Raw genomic sequence first — 12538 nt, forward strand, 5'->3', positions numbered from 1 at the left:
GAAACAGGACAGCAGGTACCAAAGCAAGCGGAAGCCTTAAGCAGTTGCGCCATCGTACCGAGCTCTGAGATATCGGTTTTCCGATTCCTACCTTTGCCCATGCTACTACGCCTTGGGCAATCGATCGCAATTGAAGCTTCGCGCAAGGCTTGGCCGACGCCCAGGTGATGCGGCCAAACAATGCAACAAGCAACATTCGCGAGCTGAGACTCTTGGAGCATAAAGGGACGCATCAAATATAACACAGTGGTACGCTACCCACTCTGTGCGCATGTTCTATAATCGACAAGCACCACACAGCCAGGCACCAACCTTGGCTATGAGGGCTTTACGGATCGAGGTCGATGCTGTGCCGTAGTTCCAAGGCGTGATGCCCAGATGAAGATCGACAGCATCTCGCATGCCTGGTATATATATTCTCTTGTCTAGTTTGCGTCTTTCGGTTGCGGCGCCATCGTCCGGCGTTCATGCGTGCGATCTTCTTCGGTCCACGGAGCCAACGTTACGAGTTGCTCGGCGCAACTGGAGCCGGGCCTCCTTCTTTCCGCCATCTTCCCAATTTTATTGCCGGCTTCGATATCGATGGGCTGGAGGCACGATCTCTCTGGGATGGCTTGAATTGCTGAAATGCAGCTGAATGGTCGACACGATGGGACCCAGCCTTCATAGTCTCCGGGACGTACGCAGGTTGGCCGGAAGATTGGAAAAGGTGACCTTCACTTAAGAGTCAGAAAAGAACGTCTCGTCAATGCTTCCAGCATACACTCGATGTGTGAGTCCTTTCGCTGTGCGGCATCGAATGCGCATCCGCACATGATTCACGAAGAGGGGCGCGGAGGGATTATCGATGGGCGGAATCAGCTCAGCTATAGATCAGTTGACTTCCAGTTGGAGCTGCTGCTGTTGTTGAAAGCATTCGACAAGCTTGACGTATGCTTACTGTCATAGAACGATATATAACATGTTGTCACGCCAACTGTGGAAACCGTAAACAGGAGAACAGGGAAGCGGTCTTTCATAAGCACCTCAAACACAAATCAGCTGTTCTGGCAAGGACTTCTACAGTCTTTCACGAGTATCGGACGGAGTTTCACTTGCGGTGTTGCGGGGTGGCTTCCGTGATGATTCACTGTTTGGCCGTATCCTCCCCCGCCACAACAGAGCGACCCTCCCTACATAAAATCCCACTGCGCAGATCACAAATCTACCCACCCCGCAAAACGCCCCCGCCTCAAACAACCCGCCTCGACTCGCTCGACCAGGAATTGTTTACGTCCAGCGTATAGGAACCGGTACCGCCACGACAACGCGAGATCCCTCCCGTTCCCCTTCTCAGCGCCCTTCGCTACTCAGCATAGGCTCTGATCCCGCTGCAGCAGACCTTACTGCTATGTCTGATCCGACTCTGCCTTCTGGTGTAGCGTTGGAAGAAATGGCGAATGCTACGACCCCGGGCGTCCCGACCGCCTGCGGCTGGGGCATCGATCCTGCTCTCCTGGGAGAGAATGACGAGACCTTCGAGCAGCCTCTTTCTGCTGATGACGCAGCACTCGCAGCAGCTTTGGAGGTATTCAACCGTGCTGCTTCCCGGGTGCCCACATCCGCGCCGTCTCCGGTATGCTCTGTCAATGATACGGCAAACATCGGCACTGATTCCAAGCAGGACAGCACGGCGACCTTCGAACCAGGCTTTTTCGGCGATGCTGTAACGGCATTCGACGCGACGCAATCTCCGTACTCCTCGATCGCGTACGAGCCGAACGTCGAACACACTATCTGGGAGGGCGTGAAGATGGAGCACCAGGTGGACTTGCCCGCCTACAGCCATGAGATGCTGCCGTTCAATGCGGCCTGGCAGTATGCTCCTGCTGATCCGACATCTTCGTTTGCTCCAGAGTTGCCGGTCAGTTTCGGTCTCTACGGTACCGATGCAAGTGATATTGCCTGGCCCCTGAAGGAAGATCTTTCGGGTGCTGAGTCGCTTGCGGTTGACCCATCGTCGCAGGACAACCGCATTGCTCTCACCGTGCCAGTGTTTGAGCCGATCCCCCACGCATCGACTTTCTTCGAGTTCGATAGCGCTCTCCAGGAGGACACCAACGAGACGGGCTCGACTGACCAATTCCTAGTCTCCGAGCAGTTGAATGGTACGTTACCTCTTCTCGAGATCTTTCCCAAGCGTGAGCTCCCCCGACCAACGATGGAGGAGCTGAATACCGCACTGAAGGATTCCAAGACCCCTGACCGCTTCATCCGAGACGCTAGGAAGCTTGCAACTGCACGTCGAGCTCTCCTTGCATCTGGCGGCTTTTCTCATGGAGACCCATCTAACTTCATGGCAGCGCCCCTGGCCCCACCAACGATGCCGCCGCGAAAGAAGGTCAAGCTCGAGCACCAGGATAATCCTTGCAAGGGTTCAGCCGCTCCTGTAAACTACCGCTCCATCAATCCCGCAAGCGGCCTGATTCGCGACGCTGTCGAGCCGCAACCCGACGATTACTCCGAGGGCGCCCTTATTTACCGCGTCGCCACTAGCCCTCTCGGTCTTCAGACGCCCTTCACCATCCAGGACGACTACGACTTGATCGGCGCGTGCTTGCACGACCAGCTTGTCGTTGAACTCAACCGCAAGCTTCGTGACGGCTTGGACCTGCATGGCCGACGCCTGATCCGCGGCATCTCGCCGTACGAGGTGAATTCGGACGAGAAGCTTCACCGCATTCTCGACTTCACGAAGAAGGGCTTGCAGGTCAGGATTGACTGGATGTTCTGCACGGAGCATCTAGATCTTCTAGGTGAGCTCGACTTGGACAAGGCAAACCTCGACCTAGAAGAGATGGATCGCTTGGTGAAGGCAACGGGTATTTGGCACTTCCAGGAGTGGCAGAATGACCACCCTGGGGAGGTTCGTGGCTCTCGTTGATCCGCGGCATACTATCAGTCTCTTGGGTCGCGATTGGGAGTAGAGGATACCTATGATACCAGGTGGGTATGATCATCAAGACCAACCCTGGAGTCCTCAACTGCTTCTCTAAAGTGGCCCGGATTCTCAGGTCTTCTTTCATATGACGTTCTGAGTTTGGCGTTTCGGCATGTTGCAGAGCAAGGTACCGTTTTTTCTTGTTTCGCGGGCGAACTATGGCTTCATGAACAACGATGGACACGGCGAATGAGTTACGAATATTTGACGCGTTGAATGATTTTCTGAAAGGTAGACGTGGTTCTTTAGACCCTCTATCTAGGGTACGGTAGTACCTAGTTTCATCTTTTATTGCGATTCATGTCCTCATATCAAGATGATACATTAGTTGTGATCTTCGATGTATAACACCGCTGAAACGTGGCACATAAAGCTCCGTACATGTCCGTTATATTGTCCATATGTGATCCTTCATTCTCTTTACCCAAATCGTAGACCGGGACACTGCTACGGCAATGAGATAGTGTTCGTTTCAATATCAAAACATTAGATCTCCAAAAGTTGCCCGTGTATGATCAATATCTTCTTCCTGATTACTAACACAAAGGAAAGTATGTATCATTGGCACGTACATGTACTGATGTGACCTATTTTGGAAGGTACCGATCAAGCCGTAGCGTGTCGGAGCCTACGCCGGCTACCTCGCTCTCTTGCTGCCTGCATGCCTGCATACACGCATCGCATTTCTGGAATCACGACGTATCCAGCGTTTATTTGAGTCACTCGGCAGTGGCCACACATACCCGCTGTCTCGTAATCAATGCGCCCTTATTTCCACAAGCCCCGCTACAAAGCCGCCGTCAGTTCGCTCAGATGAGACCCGTTCGCGCTAGTCCAGAGTGCGCCTGATTGGACTCTGTTGTCTACAACAAACGCCCGCCCAGATCTTGCTCCAACGGGCACTAATATAGGCCCTCTGATAGACCCTTCTACCCTAGGGAGCGACCGTTGTACGATTTTTGTTCACTCGCCAAAAGCCCATAAATATCAATCATCTTGTATTCCCACTTGTCGGAGGCGTCGATGACGCGCCTCGTTTGAGATTGGTGCTCTGCGTTCGTACGCAGCATTTTCGCTGGGACTTGACAGAATTGGTCGTGTTGAGGAAGGTACTCCTTCCGCGTACAGCAGGTGCGTACCAGCCTATTGAGGCAGCCCCTGCAGCCTATTTCTCCATCGCTCTTACATTCAATTTGTCTACATTATCTACATGTTCACGACGCACGCTTCATAATTCAACAGGTCGATCAATACACAATAAGTCCGTTGTGGATGCTGCTACGCGTTAGTAGTCTTCACTACCAATCGTTACCTGATTTAATGTTGAGATTCGCGAGAACAAGATCTTTCGTGCTCGTCACTGTGTAAGTTATCCTATGGTTCCGCGTTTGCTGAGCCTCACATACCATAGTTTGCAAGCCCGCTAGCCCTGAACTCAGGCATGTCACGTGCTCTGAAAGCAAAAACATTTAAATTCGCAATTGACTGCACCAAATTGTTATCGCCTACTGTACGCCTGACTTATCTTACTGAAAAGCGTTTCACCAGCGTCTTCTGATTAAGATTTCTAATCAGTTGCAGTGAAAGAATAAGGCGCGATTGTCATCTTCTTCACGATATCTAAGAGGTTAGATACATCATACAAGTCTGTAGCACAATGTCGCACCACAAGCCACCAAAAGCCGGAAATACTATTGAGAACGCAAAGATTCCTGCAGGGAAAGCTACGACATGCTGCACAACCGTCGACTTCTTCAAGACAAAAGATTGCGCCGATAACGACCCTTCTATGCCTGAATTCAGAAGGCTACTATTGGAGGCTATTAACGGTATGGATGGCGTCTCACGGCAACCCAGATCGCCATCTCAACTCACTCCGTGTGAGGAAACATCGAAAGAGAGCAACCCAGAATCAGAGTTGTCTTTTGAAGGCGCCCAAACACCAACCATTCGAGTTTCAGATTCTCCAGAGAGATCTGGAATTGCTCTGCATTACACATCGGCTCCAAAAAAAAGCCGGTACTACTACAAATTACTTGCATGCACACAAACCCAAGGACAACCGCAAGATCCACAGCTCCATAGACCATGGCCTCAAGCTTTACAGAAGCGCAAAACCTTTTACTACAGCCGTCCGGAGTATTCCTGCATGGCAGCTGTACGGGAACCTTCGACCAGATGCAAGTGTCACGCTTTTTGAGAGGGCAATCAGCATCTGTCTTAAAAATGGGTCATATGCAGGTTGCCCCATCGCAAAGATTACTTTCCTATCTGCACCTTGGCTGCACGGTGCATTTGTCTCTCCCAGCAATTTTGGCATCGCTGCCCGCCCTGTTCGCTTCATCTGCAGTCACCCAGATCTTGACCGCAGTCTCAGGTGCACGTTGATCCGCCACAGGCAGATACGTCTTTCATTACATCGTATGTTTGCATTGCGACATTGCGTTGCCAGAAGTACGGAATATAGCGTAGAGGGTCTTCATTTGCAGCATCGACAAACGATTTTCCAAGGTTCGCCTGTTATTTTAGTCGCCAGCGTCACTGCAAGCACACGAGCGATCGCCTCTTGGAACATTCAGACCCTACTCGCAACACCAGAACCTCTACATGTATTATTACGATTGCACATCGTAGTGCAATCAACTGGGCTTTTATATCAGCTTGCATCTCCTTCACCGAACTGAGTTGTACGCCCTGCGTGCCTCGACACATACATGCGCTTAGGCTGTCCTCGTCACCAGGCTGGCATCTCCATGTACGTTGTGGTCATCTGAGGCCCATTTGAGACCATTAACGGACCGCGCACGTGTCCTTTTGTTGACGTTTGCAGCAATCCAAACTGTCATTATTAGGTGAAGGAAGGGAGGAATCGTATTGACTCATTCACTCGCAGATCCACTATAACATCTCAACGACGATTACTTCGGTACAGGAACCGTGGCAAAGCCGCCATGTGAGTTTCGTTGGCGAGGCAAACAATTCAACAATCAGAGTGATTGCTATATGCCTTCACTAAAACAACGAGAATCGAGGACCCAACGAGAATTGTCGAACTGTCTCTACTGCCCGGCCATAAACGCTCTCCTCGTCGACTTACGGTCCCCCGAGACTTCCACGTTTCCTCTTTCTGGAATCGCGAACAGACTGAGCCGAACCGGAGATGTCAGCCTACCGATACACAACGGACGCAGAGCGCCATCAAGCAAGGCAGGATCACGAGGTGAGCCGCCTCAGGAAGATCCATTGTCGGAATAACAAACGCTGATATTTCGCAGTTTGTGTGGGGCGTCATCAACAGAGATGAAAGATACCTCAGCCAACTTCCACCGGGTCCAGTGATGCCGGGAACCTTCCTGCACTTCCTCCAACAAGGTGACCACAGCGATGAAGCAATGGCAGCTTTCGAACCCGAAGCTCTTGAGATCATGCAGTCGCTTCGCCGACAGATGGAAGAGAAATATAACGTTGATTTGAGCGAGTGGCATGCCGAGTGGGTACAGAGCGAGCAACAGCAAAAGGAATGGAAGACGCCGATTGGTCCTGGCACCTCCCGGTCACTGCTTAGACAGCCTGCATACATCGACTTGCACACTCATGACCAGACGGCCAAGGGCGCAGCACTGGACTACTGGGGTACGGATGAAGAGGCTCCATCTGGGGCTCTGAGGCAGAAGGCGCGATGGGCCAAGGAAGCGCAAGCGGCAACGCACAGTGGGAATGGGAGTACACTGACAGGCACACCTTCCAATTCATCCCGGCTGGGATATCGGGATAAGCTACTGCCAGAGGCCCACTCACAGGCGTCGTACATGAGCGGCCAGAGACAGCAGATGAAGGACGTACACCAGGATCCGTTTTAATACCGCGAGCTGTGAACAGAGGAATGGCGATTACTCCAAGCATTTGGGCTTCTAAGATATTGAGCTCAGAGTCAGCTTTGAACAGTCACGCACGTTGCAGGCTTTTCTCGAGCTGGAGGGTGTGAAACGAATAAATTTTGCTTTTAGACGGAACAGATTGCAGCTTCTCGTTCGAACTACATCAATGCTATTTGGTGTGGTCATTCACCCGTCTTATCATAGATGCATTGTCCTTCAGTAATGACGGTAAGGCTGAGTAGGCAATTAGACTTTGACGCTTGCCACTACTTTCATGATGGTGCCTTCCTGTCGAAAGGCCTCACATCGACTCTTGCACACTATATTGCTCTAAATAATCTATTACCTTGCCCAGTGCGCAAAGATATCTTAAGCGAGGGTTGTGTGAAACAACGTCACATGACGCGCTAGCATTCACACCCCAAGAACCTTCCCCTTACACCTTATATTTTGATGGCTCTATATGTCTCGCACCCTTCATAGCACATCCCTGATCAACCCAGCTGGTTGAAATCTTCATGACATCGAGCAGCAAATCGCCCTACGACAAGTACATAGTTTGGCCGCTTCCTGACATCTCAAGGACTACGACGAACCGCTTGCCTCAGATGGCCTCGGACAACTCTTTCAAGCGCTCGAACCTCTTTGAAAATGTATGTTCAAATGCGACTGATGACACAGATGCGCACGCTTCCAAGAAGCAGCGCATAACAGCTGCAGAGCCAAACTGGCAGGAGCAGTTGCAGTCCGCCGCACATGGTCGACTTCAGAAGTACCAGCAAATCGGTGTGCAAGATGATTCTGCAGATGAACGAATGGGTGGAGACAATGATTCGGTTGTAGACACAGCGCTGTTGCCCCAGGAACCAGCTACAGTTGAAGAAAATCGAATGCGACTGCCACTTCGGTCGACTGCTGCTTCTCTTAGCAGCGATACGTATCGCATGACGCATGTCGCAAACCCTGCTCCCAACCAGTTCGACCGCGCGACAACGTCTGCACGTGGTCAGATGGCGCCACCCGCGCTCCCTGCGCCTTCTCAGGATGCCTCAAGTACTCCAACGGACAGAGTCATACTAATTACACCCAACGTCGTCAAGAAGCCAGCTGTGTTCAACAGTTACGAGCACGACTTCCAAGCTCTCACACAAGGCTATACCGATGAGCTAAATTTCACGGCCGTCGAGATTATTGTATTCCTACCGTGGCTCTTCACCAATAGTTCAATCGCACGACGCTTCGTCAACAATGGCATGGATAACAAAACACACGCCGAAATCATCGAGCATCATCGCGTCCATACGCTGGAGACCACCGAGATTGCAAAGGGATACCTCGATGCCCTGCGGCCTGCAAATTGGCAGCACATGAACAGGGATCGTCTTCGAACACTTTGGAACCGGAAAAACCAAAGGACTCCGGATGGCTGGAATGCGACAAATATCGCAATGAACGGATTCGTACCTGATCGCATCGCGAAAGAAGGTTTCCACGCATCGGCACCGGCAAGCGTGCCATTCCGCAATCTCGTGCAGGGGGTGAAGAAACTGCCAACGGGTAACGACGCCGCAGACCTTACCCGCGCAATTGAATTTGCGAATGGCGATGAAGCGGAGAAGACGTTTCCTGGTCGGGACCTGCTATTCCCAGATGACCTAATCGACATCTTCAAGGCCATCGGACATGCCGTGATTACAGAGTATCACCGGGATGGGAAAATCGTGACTCGATATCGGAAACTCTCTAGGCAGAAAGTGAATCACGAAGAAAGCGCTACGCCTGGGAGCAAGGGTAAGGGCAGGTTCGGCAATGATTCGTCGGCTTCAGGTTCACGACAGAAATTCAACCACTTTATCCCAGTTGAGTTTTCTTCTCCGCTGCCGGAATCTTCCCGTCAAGTCTCGCCTCAGAAGCCAGGGATAACTCATTCGCCCTGGTTGTCTGGCCATGATACAAATGCTTCACGCGATGCCGCTCAACTCAAGCCTTTCGTCAAGCCTGTTTCGCCAATGGCTCCCAAACCGCTGCCCAAACCGTTGCCCAAACCGCGCGAGCCCGAACGACCAAATACGGGCGGTTCTTTGCTTCGTAGCGTGGATATGCACTCCCTCTCTGACGTCTCCTCCTCTATCGATATGTCCCATATTGTATCCGCGATTGAGTATGCCCGTCGACCGGACCAGAAAGACATCGCCTGGCATGCAAATCCAGAGCATTTTGCACGCATCAACCGCATCTTGGAAGATGAGCTAGGTTCTGCGATGACTCCCCCTGATGAGCAAGTTGCTTGGGAACAACACTGGGAGCAGGTCGAGGGTGAGCGGCAGCGCACGATGGATGATGCTATCACCGCTTTGCAGCAAAAGTATGGGACTAGTCCCCTTCAACGGGCATCATTCACCGCCGATGACTACGAAGATCTCTTTGGCGAGCCTGCGCCGAAGGAGATGATGGATTTACGCAAGTCCAACGAGCGAGTTGATGACAATCCCACAACCAGTTCCTCCATGGCGCTCGAATCCGATCGTCCAGATGAGCTGTTGTAGGGTGGATGTTGAGTTTCTTTATCGACGACATAGGGAAATCGTGATTGGTATTGGTATTACGAACGTGCAGGCAGTGCTATCGAAAACAGCTGCTACCTTGTGCCAATTTGGGTAAAGGTAAAGCGTACCTAGTCTGTGGTCCATTGGCGGAAGTCCCATAGCGAAAGGAGATTGGATCCAAAATCACGATAGAGGCATGCAGCAAGACGCACATCACTTGTATGCAACGCCCTATGCCCAGACTTTGGTCACAGTATCAATGTACATAGCGAAAACGATAAGGTATCAAGATGTGAAAAAAAGTTTGCCCAAGTGAGTCCCTTCTTACACCACCAAAGCAGCCCCGACACCCATCATCGCCAACGCAACGCCCGATCCCCAAACACCCTCTCGCGGGGCACTTCCCATCACCATGCCGGTGGCACTAGCTGTTTCCATGCTCATGCCGCTCATGCTGCTCATACCAGACATCTCAGACATAGGCATAGTTGTGGCGGTTGACATGGACATGCTAGACATGCTGCCGGACATGCTGCCGGACATGCTCATCTCGGCTTGGGCAGTGGCCATCTGAGAGGACATGGCCTGTAGAGAGTTAGTATTGGAAAACCAAAAAGTAGAGAGAGACGTGCCATGCCGACAGATTCAGCGGACGCCGCGAGGGCAGCGTCGGTAGGCTTGGAGTCGCCCCACATCATGGTCACCACGGGCATAGCCGAGGCCGGAGTGGCGGCTGTTGTATCGTCAGACATCGTGATCATAGTATAGTATGCAGTGGTTGATACCTTCTTGGGCAACAACGGAAAGCGCGAAGAGGGCGACCGAGCCGAGGACCTTGAAAGCGTGCATGTTGGGCAAATATACAAGTAGAGAAAATAATTAGATTAGGCAAGTTTAACTTTCCAGAAGTGACGAAGCAAAGAAATAACGATTACCTCCCGCAAAAGTAACGGAAGACCATCCTATATACCTCCCCGTGATCTGCGTTGAGTGATGTCCAGATTCATGCAGCCGCTGTCGAGACTCGGAAGCAAGGCTTCCTGTCGCGCCTCAAGCAAGATCCGCCGCCACCTACATGTGGTTGGTTGATCGGATGTAATAGAAACGAGCGCAGTTGTCAAACGATCGGGAGCGTGTTTGAAGAGGGAGAGCTTGTTGCAGGGTCGTTTCATGATCGTCATTGCTAAGGGGTGGAGCCGAGGCTTGCCTGATGTGGGAAGGTTGGTGCAGGGGCGGGGAAACCTTGTTTGAACCTCAGGCCGCTTGTTCAACACTCCGGGAAACTTGCAAACAACATCCTCACTCTGCGCAATTCGGGATCCGGCTGCACGAGAGGCACGGGAAGACTGTGCGCTACGATGGCAGCAGCTAGGAGCATGCTCAACGACGTGGCCACGGACGGATCCTCATGCGCGATGTGCCTTCTGCGTCGACATACTCTTCAGCGACGTCGCCCCAGATCCACATCCGCTGGTCGGGCTCGCTTCTATTCATCGAGGCCATTGTTCCCTCCATCATTGCTGCCACCCAAGCCTCGTCTTCCTCTTCCGCCTTCTTCTTGTCGGTTATAGCGATGACCAGCTCCGCGGATGCCCATGTCTGCTCCTGACGGATCTGTGCGATCTGCTCCATGTGCTCCGGGCACTCTGTCCAACCCGTCTCCCCAAAGGTGGCATATTGCTCGGCTGCCCATCGAATGTTCTCCGCCCAGCCGCTGAGGTCGTCGAACTTCAGTTTGTCAACGATGACGAGGTGAAGTGGCCGGAAAGGCGCCGTTGTGCGCGGGCCGTTGCCGAAAGCGTATGCATCGAATTTGTTAACGGCGTCGGGTGATGGCTCTGCCTCGAATACGTATTGAAGAGCCTGGGATGACATTATACCGCCAGTCGTAAGCGGCTTTATCCAAAAGGTTGGTCCAGGGACGTACTCTTCGTCCTGTACTTCCGCATCGCTGGCCTCAGCTTCGGACATATCACCTACTTCACTGTCAGCACATCTGGCTCTTCGGATCTTTTACTACCACCTGATAGCACATCCTTGACTTACCTTCCTGAAGCTCGCGCTTCTTCAACGACGGCCGCCCTCGGCGACCTGACCGCCTGGTCGCTTGCGCCTCGGCTTGCGGCGTGGATGATAGTCCAGGAGCTCGCATCTTCGGCTGTGGTTTCATCTCAGTTCGCTTTCTGCTGCGCGGAACGTGCGGTATGACGTGCTGCCAACGCACGAAAGTTGGGCGGTCTAAATTTGCAGCGCTCAATTGCTTTGCACCTCCGAGGTGCTCGAGCAAGATGTCGTAGTTTGACGGATACATCCAATCTTCAGCTGGGTTTTGAATGCAGTGTTGGATCATCCTCGTCAAGTCCAACGCATCGTCGCCCTGTGGCATGTTCTTGACACCATCCGCCAATCGAACAAACGGAATGTCGTCGTCAGGTATGCTCGTTGCAGAAGTTCTGAACGAGGTCCTGAATCCGCTCACGCTCAGATTGTCGGTATTCCAGTTACGAAGTGTCTCGCCAAAGTACTGTGAGTGTTTGTTCAGAGTCCAGTCACCATGGCCAGCATGCCTCATAGCATTCCTTGCCGTCCTATAACAATATTCAGAGTCCCACGCTTTCTTAAGGACGCGATTGGTGTTGACAACAGAGAGGATAGCGTCCCAAGTGACTAGGTTCGAGGCGAAACGATAGATGATGTCCGGGGAGCTGAGGCAGCCTGGCAGGAAAGTGAGCAGCTCGATCGCGGTGACATTTGCGTTTGGGAAGCGCAAGTTCCGCAGGGGAACCTCTACATGGGAACCTTTGTGAGAGGCCGACATGGTCGATCAGCGGTGATTGAGCCTGGCAGGCGTCAGAATAGACGGTCGGCGTGAACCCAGAAGAGTCGTGAACGGTTGGCAAAGAAGAGCTCGACAGTTGAACCTACGCGAAAGAGAAGAGAGATTCACATATGTTCGAGCTGTCGACACGCATATATAGTCAAAATATGGCAGGTGCGCGGTTGAGCGCACCTGGGCAACGCGGTCGCGATAGTCGCCACACAACAACAAAAGCGAACTCTGCGGCCGACGCGACGTCACCACTACACAACAAACTTTAGCGAGCTGGAAGCGTCGCGGTCGCCTTCTTCACTTC

At 52.3% G+C, this 12538-nt stretch overlaps 5 protein-coding genes across 5 annotated transcripts; 3 read left to right on the forward strand and 2 right to left on the reverse strand.

Moving 5' to 3' along the window:
• Positions 1-1390: 1390 nt before the first annotated feature.
• N0V89_005333 (uncharacterized protein) lies at positions 1391-2923 on the forward strand (the record flags this gene model as incomplete). The annotated part of the gene is made up of 1 exon (XM_056214110.1): positions 1391-2923. The coding sequence occupies one exon, from the start codon at positions 1391-1393 to the stop codon at positions 2921-2923; it is 1533 nt and encodes a 510-aa protein (XP_056071377.1).
• Positions 2924-6140: 3217 nt separating this feature from the next.
• On the forward strand, positions 6141-6840 carry N0V89_005334 (uncharacterized protein; the record flags this gene model as incomplete). Its single annotated transcript, XM_056214111.1, has 2 exons — positions 6141-6200; positions 6256-6840. 2 exons carry the CDS (start codon positions 6141-6143, stop codon positions 6838-6840), a joined length of 645 nt encoding a protein of 214 aa, XP_056071378.1.
• Positions 6841-7376: 536 nt separating this feature from the next.
• N0V89_005335 (uncharacterized protein) lies at positions 7377-9404 on the forward strand (the record flags this gene model as incomplete). The annotated part of the gene is made up of 1 exon (XM_056214112.1): positions 7377-9404. The coding sequence occupies one exon, from the start codon at positions 7377-7379 to the stop codon at positions 9402-9404; it is 2028 nt and encodes a 675-aa protein (XP_056071379.1).
• Positions 9405-9728: 324 nt separating this feature from the next.
• Positions 9729-10253, reverse strand: N0V89_005336 (uncharacterized protein; the record flags this gene model as incomplete). Its single annotated transcript, XM_056214113.1, has 3 exons — positions 9729-9989; positions 10046-10137; positions 10190-10253. 3 exons carry the CDS (start codon positions 10251-10253, stop codon positions 9729-9731), a joined length of 417 nt encoding a protein of 138 aa, XP_056071380.1.
• Positions 10254-10784: 531 nt separating this feature from the next.
• On the reverse strand, positions 10785-12222 carry N0V89_005337 (uncharacterized protein; the record flags this gene model as incomplete). Its single annotated transcript, XM_056214114.1, has 2 exons — positions 10785-11380; positions 11451-12222. 2 exons carry the CDS (start codon positions 12220-12222, stop codon positions 10785-10787), a joined length of 1368 nt encoding a protein of 455 aa, XP_056071381.1.
• Positions 12223-12538: the final 316 nt, after the last annotated feature.

This window comes from Didymosphaeria variabile (genome assembly GCF_027946475.1).
Source record: "Didymosphaeria variabile strain IMI 356815 chromosome Unknown scaffold_4, whole genome shotgun sequence".
In the NCBI taxonomy this organism is placed as follows: Eukaryota; Fungi; Ascomycota; class Dothideomycetes; order Pleosporales; family Didymosphaeriaceae; genus Didymosphaeria; species Didymosphaeria variabile.